Source organism: Lampetra fluviatilis, chromosome 3 (genome assembly GCF_964198595.1).
Source record: "Lampetra fluviatilis chromosome 3, kcLamFluv1.1, whole genome shotgun sequence".
Lineage (NCBI taxonomy): Eukaryota > Metazoa > Chordata > Hyperoartia > Petromyzontiformes > Petromyzontidae > Lampetra > Lampetra fluviatilis.
The window spans coordinates 286,043-306,838 of record NC_136277.1 but is presented as its reverse complement, the minus strand read 5'-3'; the positions used below and the strand labels follow the sequence as shown (position 1 = coordinate 306,838).

Genomic DNA, 20,796 nt, shown 5'->3' with positions numbered 1-20,796 from the left:
ACGAAGTCAGACTTTGAGGCCCAGTTCTAGGCTTTAGGCCTAGCTGTAGGCTTTAGGGCGCTGTGAGTTTTTTTTATTTAATTTCAAAGTTTTAATTAAAAGCTATCTCAGGGAATTATAAGGGAATGTTACACGTGTTTAGCCAGGAAAACCTCATTAATGTAAATGTTTTAATTAAAAGCTATCTTAGGGAATTATAAGGGAATGTTACACTTGTTTAGCCAGGAAAGTATCACAGAGTCTAAAGGTTTTTGTAGGGTCATGCCAAGTGTTTGCAATAGGGGGCGATGTTGCTACACGGACGGACGGACGGACGATATAATCTATTGTAGGCTGGTCCACTTCGTTGCTACCAGTATAAAGAAGTGCATAAACCATTCTACGACTCCTCTTCACATGCGCGTGGAATGAATGATTCTTGCATTCGTTCTAGATTTGAAGCTTTCGTGACTGCAATGATTCATACTCTTAGGTTTTTTCGGTAAAGTCACGTAGGTAAAACAATAATAATACATAATTTAAATAATATAAATAATAATTTAAATAATAAATCAGGGGGGGGCAGAGGGGGGGGGCCTTATCTGAATGTGGTTGCCGGGGAGTGGCGTGGGGTGTCGGGGCTAAAAGGGAACAAATGAGCACATCAGCTCAGGGTTGTGGCCAGTGTTAGCTGATAGTAAGCATAAAAGTACTGGTAAACGCTGGGGATGTCAACACTCGGTAAAGTATAATATTACCTGTCAAATAAGATGGTACAAATATGTGTAGTTAAATATTTTTACATGGTTAATAACATCTTTCCAATGATTACTCATTCGTGTTACTTAGTGCAGTAAATACGTGTTACTTATTGCAGTAAAAACAACTCATCGCATGAACCATCCTGCGCTCCTAGAATATCAACTCTGTCGGTGCATTAAACGTAAGATTATATATGTTCTTTAAACATTCGACTGCGGAGTCACTTGAGTTGAATTTGAGTGGTGATAATTGTGCACCGTGCCTCGATCTTGTTCAAGGCGCGCGACCCTTCTGCAGTGCGTGAGCTACTCACCTCTTGCCACGTAACATGTTAAACTTTCTATTTAATGTCGGTTAATTTTGAGTAATTTTCTTCAGTTTGTTGTCCATCTGAAAATCCATATATTTATTAATTTCAAAGTTCGATTAAAACGTCCAGTTAAAAGTTCGGTGACAAGGGACGGTTGGCATGGCGCGCAGTCCTCACCATAGCGCGAGAGGAGGAATCGCGAGCGCGCGAGGCAAAACTTAAATATAAAATATTTCGTTGGAATTAAATATGAGTAGTCTGTTGAAGCATCTTGTCTTGCAAAACATTCGAGTGTGTTTTAAATAGTGTTCATCATTAACACTTTTGAAAAACGACAATCATCATATCTCGCCCTGACCGAACAATGTCTCCCAAATGTTGGTTGTTCACTTGTTTTGAATTATAATTTATATCGTGAGCATTGTCGTATATTGCATAAGTAACGTACATTAAAGAAGTGATCTTCGTGATAATGTATCAACTATATGCATGTAAGTATGAACGTTACGGGAGTAATCGAGCCCAAAGGCAGGCGTGATAAACACAGTGAGTATGGTGGCAACTTCCTCACTAGATCTGAGTGCTGGATGATCTCAGCGACGTCCGCATTCAGTACGCCGCTTCTATAATAACCTCGGGCCTGGAGGACGCTCGGTTTGAATCCGTGAGAGCGCTGATTTCGATTTCAAAGAGGCGAGGCGATAAAAGCGACGTTTTGAGATGGCGGAAACTGCTCCTGCTCAACCACCAGCTGCGGCTACTTCAGCGCCTAAAAGCCCCAAGAAGAAGCGCGCCGCTCCAAAGTCCAAGAAGGTCGGCCCCAGCGTGTCCGAGCTCATCCTCAAGGCTCTGGCCAGCAGCAAGGAGAGGAACGGCGTGTCTCTTCCTGCGCTCAAAAAGTCGCTTGCTGCCGGAGGATACGACGTGGAGAAGAACAATGCCCGCGTGAAGTTGGCCATCAAGAAGCTCGTGGCCAAAGACGCCGTGGCGCAAGTGAAGGGCAGCGGTGCATCTGGCTCTTTCAAACTCAACAAGGAAAAGGCTGCCGCAAAGGCGAAGCCCAAGTCGTCAACATCAAAGCCCGCAGCTAAAAAGCCCGCGGCAGCCAAGAAGGTGAAGAAGCCCGCGGCAGCCAAGAAGACCGCGCCCAAGAAGTCTCCCAAGAAAGCAAAGAAGCCCGCGGCTGCCAAGTCGGCCAAGAGCCCCAAAAAGGTGAAGTCGGCTGTTAAGCCCAAGAAGGTGGCGAAGAGCCCAGCCAAGCCCAAGGCTGCGAAGCCCAAGGTCGCTAAGCCCAAGACCGTCAAGGCCAAGGCCGCCAAACCCAAGGTGGCCAAGCCCAAGAAGGCCGCGGCCAAGCCCAAGAAGACTGCGCCAAAGAAGTGAATCCGATCGGACGATGCTCGATTCACTCCACCTCAACGGCTCTTTTCAGAGCCACCCACTTAGTAAAAAAAAGTGAACCAGGTGCTGCTGCGCTTCAATTAGTTCATCGTTAACACATGGCAGTGTATTACGTTGCTGTTGAATGCGTGCCATATTCTGTAAGTCAAACCCATTTACGGCGTGGCGATGGTTGCTCGCCTTGACTCGGCCCTGATCAAGGAGCTCGACGCTTGGTGCAGTTCAATCGTGAGGATTTGTGTAGATTGGATAAGTTTCGTACATTCGCCAAATTAACTGTATAACATTTTACCCACTCGATGTGTTTTAAGCATTGATGTGATGGGAGTAATCGAGCCCGAAAGCAGTAATCATAAACACAGGCGGGGCGGGTGGCAGCTCCCTCACTCGAACTGGGTGCAGAGTAATGTCAGCGACGTCAGCATTCTCGCTGGCGATTCTAATCTAAATCCAGATTCAAATCGATGCATTCTTGACGAACCTCCAATTTTGATTATGTGTTGCACCTCTTCATTCCGTCATCATGTTACTGGTGCCAAATATGGAATTTAGTCTAAAAATGTATTGATTCCAGACAGCTTTACTCAATTTGCCTTCATTCGCTCGTTCTCGCCTTTTCACTTTGTTTTTGTTTTGTAAACATTGCGGTGCACCATCTAAACTTCTCTATTAAAATAAATGTCTTTCTTACTTTGGGAGAACTAGTTGGTGACGTTCACTCAACTATTGTGTTGGAAGCCGTTTAGCTTCACACGATTATAAAGTTAGTTCATCTTGTTCACTTGAAAACAAGACCTTACACCGATTATTCACTCCACGTGCAATCTTGCAACAGATTGCGTTCCTCTCGCGTTCGCTGCGGGTGTGCCAATATCATTACAGAGTGCTTCGAAGAAGGGTCATTGCCCAAAACGTCGCATATTGTACATGTCACGGAAGTGTTTTTGACGACGGTGGAGGGTTTTCTTCGTCACAGAGGTTAAATGTCGAAGGTTTAAGGCGGAGCCATCGCGGAGGGCAGGGGTGGTCGGTGACGTCACCACGCTTCGGATATAAAGGTGGCTGCTGCTGCAAGCTGAGCGCGCATGTCTCTCGCGTGCTTTGTCAGAAGTAGTCGCAATGTCTGGACGCGGTAAAGGCGGTAAGGGGCTCGGCAAGGGAGGCGCAAAACGCCATCGCAAGGTGCTGCGCGACAACATCCAGGGCATCACCAAGCCCGCCATCCGCCGCCTCGCTCGCCGCGGCGGTGTGAAGCGCATCTCGGGCCTCATCTACGAGGAGACCCGCGGCGTCCTGAAGGTCTTCCTTGAGAACGTCATCCGCGACGCCGTCACCTACACGGAGCACGCCAAGCGCAAGACCGTCACCGCCATGGACGTGGTCTACGCCCTCAAGCGCCAGGGCCGCACTCTCTACGGCTTCGGAGGCTGAGCGCCCATCTCTCGCACATTAAGCCAACCCAAAGGCTCTTTTCAGAGCCACCCACCTCTTCGAAACTGCTTGCGCCAGTGTTGCCAAACACTTTCTAAATGGAGCACATGTCCTGGGTTATTGCGCGCCAATTCCTCGTGAGCGTGGTGGACGTTTGCTTGTTGAGTTGGCGAATCTTCATCTGCTTCCACATGAATGAAAGAAATCATGATATTCACGACACGTCACATTTAACAAGGCGTAATTCTTGAACGCATTTATACAGTACCCATTTCTGGTATTTTTGCGTGAATAATTTCCAGCTGCAGCCGATTCCGATATTACGTAGAGCATTTGGCGCCACAATCTTACAGCACACTCGTCCTAATTGACGTAGCGTGCCGGAACGCTAATCTCCACCTGTACAGCACAACAGCGAAGTTATTTTTCTCCACCGAGCGCTTGTATTTATCCAAATTGCGTTCATAAAACGCCCGTGTGCCGTATTAGACGAGTTGTGAAACAATCCTTCGTAAGAAACAAAAACACCCACACTCAAAACACAATATACTGTATTGGGTTTTCTAGTCATCCTTTTTAAAACAAAATCAATGGCCATGGCTGCAATTCACTAATATACATGTTTGGACATTACATTGTGTTATATTCACAAGTCATTTTTGCAGTAAAAACTATATTAAAGTGAACATCGCGTCCGCGTTTCTCATTGGAGGCTGATGGAGAGGGATGGTACTAAAAGAGCCACTCAGCAGCGCCGCGCACTACGATCCTCTGATTTGCATCTCGCCTCCTATAAAAGGAGCTCAACGCGCGACCGACATCCACATTCGCTTCCCGTCTGTTGTGAACTGACCCGAAGCTGCCTACGACGCGTCGACATGCCCGATCCTCCCGCATCAAAGAGCGCTGGGCCGGCTAAGGTTCCTGCTCCCAAGAAGGGCTCCAAGAAGGCTGTGACCAAGGCTACGCGCAAGGATGGCAAGAAGCGACGCCACCGCAGGAAGGAGAGCTACGCCATTTACATCTACAAGGTGATGAAGCAGGTGCACCCCGATACCGGCATCTCGTCCAAGGCAATGAGCATCATGAACTCGTTCGTCAACGACATCTTTGAGCGCATCGCTTCCGAGGCGTCCCGCCTGGCGCACTACAACAAACGCTCCACCATCACCTCTCGGGAGATCCAGACCGCAGTGCGACTGCTGCTCCCCGGCGAGCTGGCCAAGCACGCCGTGTCGGAGGGCACCAAGGCCGTCACCAAGTACACAAGCTCCAAGTGAAGCCTCGACTCCACCATTAATTACAAAGGCTCTTTTCAGAGCCACCCACCTCTCCGAACCTGCTATTACCAGTCCTAGCAGGAGTACAAAACGAAACTTCCAACAAAGTCCCGGTTCACGCGGGGACATTGTTCGCTCATTGAAATGGAGAGATCGATCGCATTTTGACCTGTTTCAACGTGAATAAAAGCGATAACAATATTCATGGCACATCATATTCACCAGCAGGCATTTATTGGACTTGTTTGTCCATTGATTTCATCTGCAGCCCATTCAGATATTACATTGGATATTTGGCGCCAAAACCTTGCAATGCAATATATTTAATTCGTGGTTGTATTTTCGGGCAGGAACTAACATTTTGCACGTGTACATATATGTAAAAGTAAGCGCCTAGCATGGATGACTCGTGCAGTATAATTGATGATCATCATCTCAATGCCAAGAGAATAGATATCTATCCGTGTGATCACCTCTTTCCGACATTTTTACGTATTACTGTTTCCAATGAAGTGCAGTTTCTTCACACTTTATTTAGATCATGCAGAGCACTGTAAAGTCGTTTTCGGAAAGGTGTTTGCTTGAGAAAATAACATCCGTTAAAGACATCGACGGCGCTCAAACGGTACTACTGCATCGTGATACGGCATTCTGAAATGATCCAAACTGAACATTTTGTTGATTAAGAAGAGTTGACGACTCGAGATCATTGCACGCTGCCAACCAATCAGCACGCTCCCCGTCTTCGCACGTCACGACTCCGCTGACCAGTGAGCGCGCGCTCTGGGCTACATAAGCCGCCTTCTCCCCGCTTGTGAGAATCTTTGCCCACACCAAGCCATGGCTCGCACCAAGCAGACCGCTCGCAAGTCCACGGGCGGCAAGGCCCCACGCAAGCAACTCGCCACCAAGGCGGCCCGAAAGAGCGCTCCGGCCACGGGCGGCGTCAAGAAGCCTCACCGCTACAGGCCCGGCACCGTCGCTCTGCGCGAGATCCGCCGCTACCAGAAGTCCACCGAGCTGCTCATCCGCAAACTGCCCTTCCAGCGCCTCGTCAGGGAGATCGCGCAGGACTTCAAGACCGACCTGCGCTTCCAGAGCTCCGCTGTCATGGCTCTGCAGGAGGCCAGCGAAGCGTACCTTGTCGCGCTCTTCGAGGACACCAACCTGTGCGCCATCCACGCCAAGCGCGTCACCATCATGCCCAAGGACATTCAGCTCGCCCGCCGCATTCGTGGCGAGCGCGCTTGAACGCCCAGCTCGGCCCTCAAAGCACAACACAAAGGCTCTTTTCAGAGCCACCACTTACGCATGAAAAAGCTTCCATGTGTGTCCTTCAAAGTTCGGGTGCCGGAAACCTTCGTTTGCTGGTCACGGCTCTCACGAGTCGTCAGGCGTAAGCGACAATGAAGTTCATTTTATATACCCCGCCGCTCATTTTTCAACATCACACGTTGGTGTTGTATATAAGCGTTGTGAAACCATGTTTACATAATCTACAACAAAAGGGTTATTTGGGTGAAATATATTAACTATTAAACCCAAAGATATTGGTTGATGTTGTTTCAATCCCGAGCTGATAAGAAGTTCACATTTTGCAAACTAAGAGACTGAATTATTCACGCACATATATTTTTAGGCATTGCCCGAACAGGCGGTTAAAGGAATATATATACACCGTATAGGCACGTGGGCGATCAATCACGAGCTCAAGGCTATCACAATGATTTCTTATAACCAATGAGGTCCCTCAAAATGATGATTATAATCAATAATACATTGATATTTGCGGAATCCGCTTATAAGTTTGACTTGCCAGCACGTGCCCATAAATTAACTCAATAATGCTTAAAACGTGAACCTATTAAGTACGTGTATCGCATTGTTTAATTCCTAAGATACGTGTCCGCATAAAAATATATATGGATAAAAATAATTAAAGTCAACATCGAATCCTCGCGTCCCGGCTTTTCATTGGTGGCTCAAGGAGAGGGCGGGACTCGACCGAGAGGAGCCAATCAGCAGCGGCGCGCTCTACGATCCTCGTCTCCGCTATAAAAGACGCTCCGGTGGTGCGTGTTAACGTCACAAATCGTTCGTACTTTGTCTCTATTGCTTTTTGCATCCTAGGTCCCTTAGCAATGTCTGGACGCGGCAAGACCGGTGGCAAATCTCGCGCCAAGGCAAAGTCCCGCTCTTCCCGCGCCGGCTTGCAGTTCCCCGTGGGTCGCGTTCACAGGCTGCTCCGCAAGGGCAATTACGCCCAGCGGGTCGGCGCTGGAGCACCCGTCTACCTGGCCGCCGTGCTCGAGTACCTTTCTGCCGAGATCCTCGAGCTGGCTGGCAATGCCGCCCGCGACAACAAGAAGACGAGGATCATCCCCCGACACCTGCAGCTCGCCGTGCGAAACGACGAGGAGCTCAACAAGCTCATGGGCGGCGTGACTATCGCCCAGGGCGGTGTGCTGCCCAACATCCAGGCCGTGCTGCTGCCGAAGAAGACCTCTCAGGCAAAGAAGTGAACGCGCCGCCGCCTCTACCACCACAACAACGGCTCTTTTCAGAGCCACCCACTTGCTTGCAAAGAGCTCGGACAGTCGTACACAGGGGTTTTGTTATTAATAAGGACACCGTCGTCGAGTTGCCCTCGTGCCAAATTGCTCGCAATTAAACAAATGCTCTGCTCATTCCAGTTACCCTTTATTATGTCTAATTTAGGAACGGTATTTGAGCAGCATTCCAACATTGCATCAATCATGGAACATGGTTTAGAATAAATTGGGATGCCTATTGGAAGAAAGTATCGTGTTTTTTTAAAGAATAAAACTCGCTCTTTTTGAGCGGTCAGATTACATATGAAGAGGAGTCGGAGAATGGTTCAAGCACTTTAAGGGATCTGCGAGCCACCCTCACGCACCACGCAAACACATCTCCGCTCTCACGACAACACGCACCAATCACACGCGCGGGAAAGAGCTGGACGGGGGTGTCAGGGGTTAAAGGGCAGTGACGTCACCCGGAGCAGGCGTGCTGGACGCGGATGTGTATTGGGAGCGGAGATTGAGGAGTTAAAAGGGGCTGTGGGACGTGTGCCCGGGGTTGGTCTTGGAACGAGTATTGCTGTGCGTTGGTGAAAACAGGACCCTGCGGGGTGGGCTGGTAGGAACGAATAACCAAAGAATATAAACATAATGTATTATTACACTTGTTTAGCCAGGAAAGCCCCACTGAGACTAAAGGTTTTTGTAGGGTCCTGCCAAGTGTTTGCAGTAGGGGGCGATGTTGCTACACTGAATCGGACGATACGAAGGGAGAGTGTGAGGCCTAGGTCTAGGCTTTAGGCCTAGCTGTAGGCTTTAGGGCGCCGTGAGTTAATTTTTAATTTACCTGTTTTTATAATTTATGTAAAAGCTTTACATTTAAATGTTTCTATTTAAAAGCATCAGGGAATGTAACATTGTTAAACATAACTCCCTTGCACACACGCAGGGGAACAATACGAAGGGAGAGTTTGAGGCGTTCGAGGCTTGAGGCCTAGCTGTAGGCTTTAGGCCGCCGAGAGTTAATTTTTAATTTAAATGTTTTTATTATTCATGTAAAAGCTTTAAATTTAAATGTTTATATTTAAAAGCATCAGGGAATGTAACATTGTTAAACATTAACTCCCTTGCACACACGCAGGGGTACGATACGAAGTCAGACTTTGAGGCCCAGTTCTAGGCTTTAGGCCTAGCTGTAGGCTTTAGGGCGCTGTGAGTTTTTTTATTTAATTTCAAAGTTTTAATTAAAAGCTATCTCAGGGAATTATAAGGGAATGTTACACGTGTTTAGCCAGGAAAGTATCACAGAGTCTAAAGGTTTTTGTAGGGTCATGCCAAGTGTTTGCAATAGGGGGCGATGTTGCTACACGGACGGACGGACGGACGATATAATCTATTGTAGGCTGGTCCACTTCGTTGCTACCAGTATAAAGAAGTGCATAAACCATTCTACGACTCCTCTTCACATGCGCGTGGAATGAATGATTCTTGCATTCGTTCTAGATTTGAAGCTTTCGTGACTGCAATGATTCATACTCTTAGGTTTTTTCGGTAAAGTCACGTAGGTAAAACAATAATAATACATAATTTAAATAATATAAATAATAATTTAAATAATAAATCAGGGGGGGGGCAGAGGGGGGGGGCCTTATCTGAATGTGGTTGCCGGGGAGTGGCGTGGGGTGTCGGGGCTAAAAGGGAACAAATGAGCACATCAGCTCAGGGTTGTGGCCAGTGTTAGCTGATAGTAAGCATAAAAGTACTGGTAAACGCTGGGGATGTCAACACTCGGTAAAGTATAATATTACCTGTCAAATAAGATGGTACAAATATGTGTAGTTAAATATTTTTACATGGTTAATAACATCTTTCCAATGATTACTCATTCGTGTTACTTAGTGCAGTAAATACGTGTTACTTATTGCAGTAAAAACAACTCATCGCATGAACCATCCTGCGCTCCTAGAATATCAACTCTGTCGGTGCATTAAACGTAAGATTATATATGTTCTTTAAACATTCGACTGCGGAGTCACTTGAGTTGAATTTGAGTGGTGATAATTGTGCACCGTGCCTCGATCTTGTTCAAGGCGCGCGACCCTTCTGCAGTGCGTGAGCTACTCACCTCTTGCCACGTAACATGTTAAACTTTCTATTTAATGTCGGTTAATTTTGAGTAATTTTCTTCAGTTTGTTGTCCATCTGAAAATCCATATATTTATTAATTTCAAAGTTCGATTAAAACGTCCAGTTAAAAGTTCGGTGACAAGGGACGGTTGGCATGGCGCGCAGTCCTCACCATAGCGCGAGAGGCGGAATCGCGAGCGCGCGAGGCAAAACTTAAATAGAAAATATTTCGTTGGAATTAAATATGAGTAGTCTGTTGAAGCATCTTGTCTTGCAAAACATTCGAGTGTGTTTTAAATAGTGTTCATCATTAACACTTTTGAAAAACGACAATCATCATATCTCGCCCTGACCGAACAATGTCTCCCAAATGTTGGTTGTTCACTTGTTTTGAATTATAATTTATATTGTGGTGCCACAGCGACGGGGCCGCTCGGCCGAGCCAGGGAGCCGCCCGGCTTCCACCGCCGCACTGCCCCCCATCACCCCCCCCACATAAACACGCACCCGCACCCACGTAGGGCCTCGTGGTCGGGTCACCTACCCTGAGTTTTCACCCGAGGGCCCCCTAGGGGGGTTACCCCACGGTTTCTCAGGGCCAGGGAATTGGACAGGACCCTTCCCAGGCCAAGTAACACTGCGGCGCCGTGGGCGGATTTGAGATCGCACGACCACGGCGAGCTCAGAGAGCCCCGCAGTTAGAAACGCATACAAACACAAACACGGGTCAGCAAGGCAGATAGCTGGGATCAGGAACCGGGACGACTGATTGGTCGAAAGTTCAAAGGCCGGCGGGATCGCAAAAGAGCGGGAAATCCTAGGCTCAGGATTGGTCGAGAGACCAAGGCGGTCGGGACGGGGGCGCCTAGCCTTTGATGTGAATAGTTTAAAAGAAAACGCAGGGGCAGTAGGGAACTCTCTTCTTCTGGAGTTTGGACACGGGGTCAGCGACGAAGGAGTCATCGGGCGAGCCGCTAGATTGTCTGCAGGACGATCTGAGCGCCGCAAGGTCACCAAGGACTACAGACGGTATCGTGTTGCGCGCCTTACAACACCTCAGAGCGGAGAGTAGGGTCCGTAGGAGAGGGTTAGTTCGGGGTAAGGACGAGTGGGAAAGCGGTTTAGCAGAGAGCTCAGCATAGAAGAGGGCTACACGGCACCAGAGTGTGGGTTAGAAGCGCCTTGCGGGCCCGCACACACACACGGGTGGCTCGGTTGGTTAGCAAGGGCTAATAAAATCTCGAGCGTAGTAACAAAACCGTGTTGTTGGGTGTTTTTGGAACGTGGTATTAGCGTGCACTGCATTCGCGAGTGTGTGGTCGATGTATGCATAAAGGCCGTGGTCTCTGTCCGATTGTGCGGGTACGGAGGTGTGTGCGTTAACGCCCGGGGAGAGCACTTTTGTGTGTTGGCGTGACTACGCAGCCGTGTGAGAGGAGAATCGTCCTTGTACGATATTTGGGTTGACGTGCACGCGCGAGTGGGGGAGGGGACGAGTCGTCGTGTCGGCGTGTGCCCCGCTTGCGTGTGCTCGTTACTTGCGTAAGCTCTCGGCGTGCGTAATCGGCGTACTCCAGGTGCGCGATCGTAACGTGAGCGACCAGCGCGGCGCAGAGCGGCGCAAGAGTGGGTGTCGCGTGGGGAGCTGCGTGTGTGTGCGTGCGACCACCCCGTGTGCGATACAGGTGCGCGATCATAACGCGAGTTGAGTTGGAGTGCGCGGAGCGGCGTGTGTGTGTGTGGGCGTGCGTACGTTCGCTCCGTGTGGGTTGCAGGCGCGCGATTAGGACAGGGAGGTATCGTAGTAGGGAGGGGCAGAATACTACTCGGTAATTAGCCATGCCGGCTACGCGGACCCGCGGGGGAGGGGAATCCTCGGGCGATGGTTCCCACGCCACGGGTGAGGAACCTAGCAGCGGGGGGGCGATTGATGATGCTAGCCCGGCCGTTAGCATTATCGAGGGAGGGATCTCGGGGGCTAGCGACCCCCACAAAATGGTGTCGGAAGCGGTACGGACCCCCGCGTTACCTCACGCTAAAATAAGACTGATATTTACCGGCCGGGGGGCCCCTTCGTGGAAGGCATTCGCCCGCAATCTCTTAGGGGCCAAGGAAATTAATGGATGGACGGACGCGCAGGCAGTACGTCAACTTAATATGAATCTTGATGGGCGGGCAGCCGATTTTGTAGAAGCGTTACCCGCGAGCGCACAGACACAGCTAGAGGAGCTGATGCGCCGACTCGATCAGCGTTTTGGCACGCGTGACGAGGAGGAAGCAAAATCGGCCTTAGAGGCGCGCCGTCGCCAACCTGGCGAAGATCTACGTGATTACGCCGAGGATGTGCGCGAGTTAACAAGGATCGCACGCCCGGGGTACGCAACTAATGTTATTGAGGAACTGGCCGCCGAGAAAATCCAGCGGTACCTGTCTCGCACGGCGTGGTGGCAGCCAGACATGAGCTGCCCACGTCTTCCCTTTAACGCCCTTGTCGAGCGCGCACGTAAGTGTGAAAGAATTCACAGCGAACGCGCGCAGCTCCGGGGGCTGGGACGAGAGCACGCCATTGCGAGCCTGCTCTCGGAAGACGAGGAGGAGGAACAGGAGCTCGCGAGAACGGTAAGGGGCCGGGAAAGAGAGCCTCCAGTGTCCCGCGAGACAACCCCGGGATGGGTTGCCGGTATACAAACGGGTATAAAGGATGTCTCCGGCCAGGTAACCCAGGTAGGTGACAGGGTAACCCAAGTAGACAACAAGGTAACCCAAGTACGGGCACACATGACTGCGCTGGAGACAATGGTAGAGACGGTCCAGGCCGAGGTAGGAGGATTAACTGGGAGGATAGCCCGACTAGAAGCAGAATATGAGCAACAGCGCACGGGGGGAGGAGGGAGTGGGCAGAAAGTTCGCCACAGAGCCGCCACTCCTCCCAGGACGTGTTATGTGTGCGACCGTCGAGGGCATCTCATGAGGGACTGCCCTCAGCGCGCCCGTGCGAGGCCGATGCATAGGTCAAACACTAAGCCCCCCCTAGAGAGGGGACCACCAGGGGATGAAATCGACGTAGACCCGACCCAAACCAGCTGTAATAATAATGGCGAGCGAGTGATCCATAAACAGGTTACAACGACAACACCCAAGGGCGCATGGACCTCGGGCGATTGGCTGCGGGAGCTGGTGGCAGGGATAACGGGAGCCACGTCGCTGGTGGAAGGCCAGGTGAACGGGCAGCGCACCCGGATCCTGTTGGACACGGGCGCCGTGGCCTCTCTCATGAGCGCCGCGCACTGCAGCATGCTCGGGGTGGACGTGGGCTGCCTGCAGGCCCCGGATCGCGCGCTGCACACGGCAAGCGGAGCCGGGATGGGGTTGCTGGGGAAGGTCTCCCTCGAGGTCCGTCTAGGAAACCAGGTGTGCACACAGGAATTCTACGTTTCGAGTGTGTTGTGCCACGAGTGCATTGCAGGAACGGACCTCCTGGAAAAGTTGGGACTTAACGTACAGCCCCGGCAACGATGCGCTACGGTGGAGGGCAGCGGGGAGCGGATTCCGTTCCTAGGACAGGAGCCGAATCGCCCACGCTTCACACCCGTGGCCGCTACGCTGGTGTCGGCCGTCACCATCGGGCCTCTCGCCGAGATGCTGGTGCCAGTGGCAACCCTCTCCACCGACCCAACCCACCGACCATCGGGCGAGGTAATGCTGACTCCTCACCCGGAGTTGGCATCGCGATACGGGGTGGTAGGGTCAGCCACACTGGTAAACGCAGATGGGGGCCGGCTGTTTATACGTGTGTTTAACCCACACAGTACCCCGGCAATGATACGACGACGCACCCCGGTAGCCACCGTACACCCCCTGCACGCTCGCCACTCGAACGACTCGGTGTTCGCACTCTGGGCGGAGGACCCTGGCCGCCCCGAGGACAGCCAGGATCTGGCCTGGCGAGTCGGCCCGACCCCCCGAGCCGAGATTGTTCCCCTGCAGGATGCGCTACATGTGCCTTGGGCAGCCTTACCTAAGGGGGAGGCCGATCAGCTGCGCGGGTTATTGCGGGAGTACGCCGACGTGTTCAGTGAGCACGATTCGGACGTGGGCCGGACCGACCTGGTCAAGCACCAAATTGACACAGGTGCAGCCCGACCCATCAAACTCCCCGCATACCGAGTGGGCGCGCCTGAACGGACCCAGATCAAAGAGGCAGTCACGGATATGCTACGCGATAACATAATCCAGCCCTCCGCGAGCCCTTGGTCTGCCCCGGTGGTACTGGTAACGAAAAAGGACGGATCGACTCGGTTCTGCGTTGATTACCGAAAATTGAACGCAGTCACCCTCGGCGACGCTTTTCCCATCCCACGCATCGACGACACCTTCGACAGTCTCGCAGGAGCGCGGTATTTTTCCACCCTCGATCTGGCGTCCGGTTACTGGCAGGTGGAGATGACGGAGGAGGATCGGCCAAAAACAGCATTCACCACCCCGATGGGCCTGTTTGAGTTTCGAGTGTTGCCGTTCGGACTCACTAACGCGCCCGCGACGTTCCAGCGGTTGATGGAGTTGGTGATGCGGGGCTTGCAGTGGGAACAGTGCCTGATTTACCTGGACGACGTAATAGTGTTCAGTAGGTCGCTGTCCGAACACTGGTCCAGGCTGCGGGAAGTATTCCAGCGACTGCGAGCAGCCCATCTCAAGCTCAAGCCACGCAAGTGTTACATTGCGCAACGCGAGGTGGGGTACCTCGGACACCGAGTCAGCGAGGCAGGGGTGAGCACCGATCCCGAGAAGGTGCGTGCCGTAGTGGATTGGCCGCGGCCGAGGAACCTGACGGAGATCAGGTCATTCTTGGGACTCGCCACTTATTACCGTCGATTTGTAAAGGGATTCAGTGAGATTGCACGCCCCCTCACCCAACTCACCTCCCCTAAGAACCCCTATCAGTGGTCGGAGGCCTGCCAGACGGCTTTCACCACACTCAAAGACCACCTCACCCACACCCCCACCTTGGCTTTCCCAGATTTCACCACCGATTTTATTTTGGACACTGACGCCTGCAGCAGTGGGCTGGGCGCGGTGCTGTCGCAAGTGCAGGGTGGGACGGAGCGGGTCATCGCGTACGCCAGTCGGACCCTGAGCGGGGCCGAACTGAACTATTGTGTAACCCGTCAGGAACTGTATGCTGTAATTTTCGCGTGTAAACAGTTCCGACCGTACTTGTACGGCAGGAAATGTCGTGTGCGCACCGATCATTATGCACTGCAGTTCCTCCTTACATTCAAGGAACCGCGGGGGCAGATGGCTCGATGGCTGGCGCAGCTGCAGGAGTACAACCTGCAGATCGAGTACCGAGTGGGGCGGACACACGCGAACGCGGACGCCTTGTCAAGACGGCCCGCGGTGCGCGCTGAGACGAGGGAGGGAGACGCCTGCCCGTGCTTCACGGGGGGACGCTGCCGCCAGGCAGCAGAACCCAAGGAGCGCGCGGGAACTAAACTCCCCCCCCCGAGAGAGAGTGCAGTGTGCGCCACAGAGACCCTCGCAGGTGGCACTGAGGATCCCGTCGACCGCCCGGCAAGCGCGGGACCCGCGGCTCGGGACCCGATCGGACGGATCCAGGAGGACGTCGGCTGTGCCTTCCCGGGCCTAAACGACGAGCAGCTGAGACAGACCCAGCAGCGAGATCCGGATCTGGCGGCAGTGGAGGCGGCACTGCGGGAGGAAAAGAGCGCCCTACCAGGACCCTGGAGCGGTTTGTATGCCCGGTTGTGTGTACAGAACGGAGTAGTACGGGAGTTAACCGAGGCCGGCCAGCCGGGGTGTATCTGTGTTCCTGCCCAGGTGCGACCCCAGCTGCTACGACTGGTACACGACCACCCGCTCGGGGGCCATGATGGGGAACGGCGCACCCGGGAGACTCTGCGTCGCCAGTATCTCTGGCCTAAATTGGCGCAAGATGTGGCCGCCTGGGTGCAGGGCTGCCGGGCCTGTCAGCAGTGTGGGCAAAAGCCGGCGAGGTACCAGGTACCCCTGAGGCCGTTCCGAGTCAGTCGGACGAATCAGTTGGTCGGAATCGACCTGCAAGGGCCCTTTCCACGATCCCACCGGGGCAACCGATATATTCTTGTAGCGGTGGAGTACTTCACCCGCTACCCCGTGGCGGTGGCTATCCCGGATAAAACAGCCCTCGTAGTGGCCCGGGCCTTCGTGGAAAACTACGTACTTAAGTGCGGGATCCCCGAACGAGTCATTACCGACCAGGGTAGTGAATTCGAGGCCGAACTATTCCAGGCGCTGTGCCGAGAGTTCGGGATCCAGAAGGACCGAACCACGGCATATCACCCCCAGGCGAACGGGATGGTAGAGAGGATGAACCAGACTCTGGCCGGGAAGCTTAAACGCATGGCGGCCGCGAATCAACAGGACTGGGACGAACACCTCCCCTATGCCCTGTTCGCCTACACCACCGCCGTTCACACATCTACAGGACAGACCCCGTTCCTAATGATGTTTGGTCGCGAGTCTCGCCTGCCCGCAGATCTGCTGTTCGGTGTCCCTCCGCCGCAACGGGAGGAAGGGAGCCACCCCGTGGAGCACTTGCTGGAGACCCTGCGAGGGGCCAGGGGCCGAGCCTACCCGCACGGAGAGGCCGCGCACCAGCGGCAAGAGCAGGGCGCCCGACCCCGTATGGAGCCCCCCTTCTACACTGCGGGCTCCGAGGTGTGGCTGTACACTCCCCGCGTCGGTGCCGGACAGGTGGGGAAGCTGACCACCTACTGGCGAGGACCCTGGATTGTGAGACGGCAGATCTCACCATGGACGGTGCTGATTCAGGGAGGAGAGAGGGGCCGGGAGATGGTGGTCAACATCCGCCGACTGAAGCCGTGGCGAGCAGCCCCCGAGGGGGGGAGCCCCGCCGTCCAAGTACCCCGAAACCCCGGGGTCCCCCTACCCCCCGTGCCCGGGGGCCTCGCGCAGTATATGGGCCCCACGGAGCCCCGGGCTCCGAGGGGCCCCGGGCGGGGCCGGGGGCGACGAGGACGGCGACCCTTAAACCCCACCGCCTCTGAGTTTGTTCCCCAGCCCGCAGGTGCCAGAGACCGAGGGGAGCCGTTGGAATGGAGGAGGAGACCACCGCCGGAGCCCCAGGAGACGGAGCCGCCACCCCCGAGGCCAGCCACAAGGGCCGGGCGAATCCCGCGGACCCCGCGGCGATACCTCGTGGGGGCAACCCAGGCGAGGTGCTCCAGTCAACCCGGGACGGGGACTGGCACCCCGGGGGGCTATGTGGTGCCACAGCGACGGGGCCGCTCGGCCGAGCCAGGGAGCCGCCCGGCTTCCACCGCCGCACTGCCCCCCATCACCCCCCCCACATAAACACGCACCCGCACCCACGTAGGGCCTCGTGGTCGGGTCACCTACCCTGAGTTTTCACCCGAGGGCCCCCTAGGGGGGTTACCCCACGGTTTCTCAGGGCCAGGGAATTGGACAGGACCCTTCCCAGGCCAAGTAACACTGCGGCGCCGTGGGCGGATTTGAGATCGCACGACCACGGCGAGCTCAGAGAGCCCCGCAGTTAGAAACGCATACAAACACAAACACGGGTCAGCAAGGCAGATAGCTGGGATCAGGAACCGGGACGACTGATTGGTCGAAAGTTCAAAGGCCGGCGGGATCGCAAAAGAGCGGGAAATCCTAGGCTCAGGATTGGTCGAGAGACCAAGGCGGTCGGGACGGGGGCGCCTAGCCTTTGATGTGAATAGTTTAAAAGAAAACGCAGGGGCAGTAGGGAACTCTCTTCTTCTGGAGTTTGGACACGGGGTCAGCGACGAAGGAGTCATCGGGCGAGCCGCTAGATTGTCTGCAGGACGATCTGAGCGCCGCAAGGTCACCAAGGACTACAGACGGTATCGTGTTGCGCGCCTTACAACACCTCAGAGCGGAGAGTAGGGTCCGTAGGAGAGGGTTAGTTCGGGGTAAGGACGAGTGGGAAAGCGGTTTAGCAGAGAGCTCAGCATAGAAGAGGGCTACACGGCACCAGAGTGTGGGTTAGAAGCGCCTTGCGGGCCCGCACACACACACGGGTGGCTCGGTTGGTTAGCAAGGGCTAATAAAATCTCGAGCGTAGTAACAAAACCGTGTTGTTGGGTGTTTTTGGAACGTGGTATTAGCGTGCACTGCATTCGCGAGTGTGTGGTCGATGTATGCATAAAGGCCGTGGTCTCTGTCCGATTGTGCGGGTACGGAGGTGTGTGCGTTAACGCCCGGGGAGAGCACTTTTGTGTGTTGGCGTGACTACGCAGCCGTGTGAGAGGAGAATCGTCCTTGTACGATATTTGGGTTGACGTGCACGCGCGAGTGGGGGAGGGGACGAGTCGTCGTGTCGGCGTGTGCCCCGCTTGCGTGTGCTCGTTACTTGCGTAAGCTCTCGGCGTGCGTAATCGGCGTACTCCAGGTGCGCGATCGTAACGTGAGCGACCAGCGCGGCGCAGAGCGGCGCAAGAGTGGGTGTCGCGTGGGGAGCTGCGTGTGTGTGCGTGCGACCACCCCGTGTGCGATACAGGTGCGCGATCATAACGCGAGTTGAGTTGGAGTGCGCGGAGCGGCGTGTGTGTGTGTGGGCGTGCGTACGTTCGCTCCGTGTGGGTTGCAGGCGCGCGATTAGGACAGGGAGGTATCGTAGTAGGGAGGGGCAGAATACTACTCGGTAATTAGCCATGCCGGCTACGCGGACCCGCGGGGGAGGGGAATCCTCGGGCGATGGTTCCCACGCCACGGGTGAGGAACCTAGCAGCGGGGGGGCGATTGATGATGCTAGCCCGGCCGTTAGCATTATCGAGGGAGGGATCTCGGGGGCTAGCGACCCCCACAATATCGTGAGCATTGTCGTATATTGCATAAGTAACGTACATTAAAGAAGTGATCTTCGTGATAATGTATCAACTATATGCATGTAAGTATGAACGTTACGGGAGTAATCGAGCCCAAAGGCAGGCGTGATAAACACAGTGAGTATGGTGGCAACTTCCTCACTAGATCTGAGTGCTGGATGATCTCAGCGACGTCCGCATTCAGTACGCCGCTTCTATAATAACCTCGGGCCTGGAGGACGCTCGGTTTGAATCCGTGAGAGCGCTGATTTCGATTTCAAAGAGGCGAGGCGATAAAAGCGACGTTTTGAGATGGCGGAAACTGCTCCTGCTCAACCACCAGCTGCGGCTACTTCAGCGCCTAAAAGCCCCAAGAAGAAGCGCGCCGCTCCAAAGTCCAAGAAGGTCGGCCCCAGCGTGTCCGAGCTCATCCTCAAGGCTCTGGCCAGCAGCAAGGAGAGGAACGGCGTGTCTCTTCCTGCGCTCAAAAAGTCGCTTGCTGCCGGAGGATACGACGTGGAGAAGAACAATGCCCGCGTGAAGTTGGCCATCAAGAAGCTCGTGGCCAAAGACGCCGTGGCGCAAGTGAAGGGCAGCGGTGCATCTGGCTCTTTCAAACTCAACAAGGAAAAGGCTGCCGCAAAGGCGAAGCCCAAGTCGTCAACATCAAAGCCCGCAGCTAAAAAGCCCGCGGCAGCCAAGAAGGTGAAGAAGCCCGCGGCAGCCAAGAAGACCGCGCCCAAGAAGTCTCCCAAGAAAGCAAAGAAGCCCGCGGCTGCCAAGTCGGCCAAGAGCCCCAAAAAGGTGAAGTCGGCTGTTAAGCCCAAGAAGGTGGCGAAGAGCCCAGCCAAGCCCAAGGCTGCGAAGCCCAAGGTCGCTAAGCCCAAGACCGTCAAGGCCAAGGCCGCCAAACCCAAGGTGGCCAAGCCCAAGAAGGCCGCGGCCAAGCCCAAGAAGACTGCGCCAAAGAAGTGAATCCGATCGGACGATGCTCGATTCACTCCACCTCAACGGCTCTTTTCAGAGCCACCCACTTAGTAAAAAAAAGTGAACCAGGTGCTGCTGCGCTTCAATTAGTTCATCGTTAACACATGGCAGTGTATTACGTTGCTGTTGAATGCGTGCCATATTCTGTAAGTCAAACCCATTTACGGCGTGGCGATGGTTGCTCGCCTTGACTCGGCCCTGATCAAGGAGCTCGACGCTTGGTGCAGTTCAATCGTGAGGATTTGTGTAGATTGGATAAGTTTCGTACATTCGCCAAATTAACTGTATAACATTTTACCCACTCGATGTGTTTTAAGCATTGATGTGATGGGAGTAATCGAGCCCGAAAGCAGTAATCATAAACACAGGCGGGGCGGGTGGCAGCTCCCTCACTCGAACTGGGTGCAGAGTAATGTCAGCGACGTCAGCATTCTCGCTGGCGATTCTAATCTAAATCCAGATTCAAATCGATGCATTCTTGACGAACCTCCAATTTTGATTATGTGTTGCACCTCTTCATTCCGTCATCATGTTACTGGTGCCAAATATGGAATTTAGTCTAAAAATGTATTGATTCCAGACAGCTTTACTCAATTTGCCTTCATTCGCTCGTTCTCGCCTTTTCACTTTGTTTTTGTTTTGTAAACATTGCGGTGCACCATCTAAACTTCTCTATTAAAATAAATGTCTTTCTTACTTTGGGAGAACTAGTTGGTGACGTTCACTCAACTATTGTGTTGGAAGCCGTTTAGCTTCACACGATTATAAAGTTAGTTCATCTTGTTCACTTGAAAACAAGACCTTACACCGATTATTCACTCCACGTGCAATCTTGCAACAGATTGCGTTCCTCTCGCGTTCGCTGCGGGTGTGCCAATATCATTACAGAGTGCTTCGAAGAAGGGTCATTGCCCAAAACGTCGCATATTGTACATGTCACGGAAGTGTTTTTGACGACGGTGGAGGGTTTTCTTCGTCACAGAGGTTAAATGTCGAAGGTTTAAGGCGGAGCCATCGCGGAGGGCAGGGGTGGTCGGTGACGTCACCACGCTTCGGATATAAAGGTGGCTGCTGCTGCAAGCTGAGCGCGCATGTCTCTCGCGTGCTTTGTC

General features: G+C 53.4%; 3 protein-coding genes and 2 pseudogenes across 3 annotated transcripts; all 5 read left to right on the top strand.

Moving 5' to 3' along the window:
• The first annotated feature begins 1,574 nt into the window (after positions 1-1,574).
• LOC144950493 (histone H1 pseudogene) lies at positions 1,575-2,487 on the top strand (annotated as a pseudogene).
• A 1,084-nt stretch (positions 2,488-3,571) lies between these two features.
• LOC144950513 (histone H2A-like) lies at positions 3,572-7,685 on the top strand. Its single transcript, XM_078880654.1, has 2 exons — positions 3,572-3,593; positions 7,303-7,685. Exons 1-2 carry the CDS (start codon positions 3,572-3,574, stop codon positions 7,683-7,685), a joined length of 405 nt encoding a protein of 134 aa, XP_078736780.1.
• Positions 4,762-5,163, top strand: LOC144950524 (histone H2B type 3-B). Its single transcript, XM_078880666.1, has one exon. The coding sequence runs from the start codon at positions 4,762-4,764 to the stop codon at positions 5,161-5,163; it is 402 nt and encodes a 133-aa protein (XP_078736792.1).
• Positions 6,004-6,414, top strand: LOC144950503 (histone H3). Its single transcript, XM_078880644.1, has one exon. It carries the CDS (start codon positions 6,004-6,006, stop codon positions 6,412-6,414), a length of 411 nt encoding a protein of 136 aa, XP_078736770.1.
• Positions 7,686-18,812: 11,127 nt separating the features above from the next.
• LOC144950461 (histone H1 pseudogene) lies at positions 18,813-19,725 on the top strand (annotated as a pseudogene).
• The last annotated feature ends 1,071 nt before the right edge of the window (positions 19,726-20,796 follow it).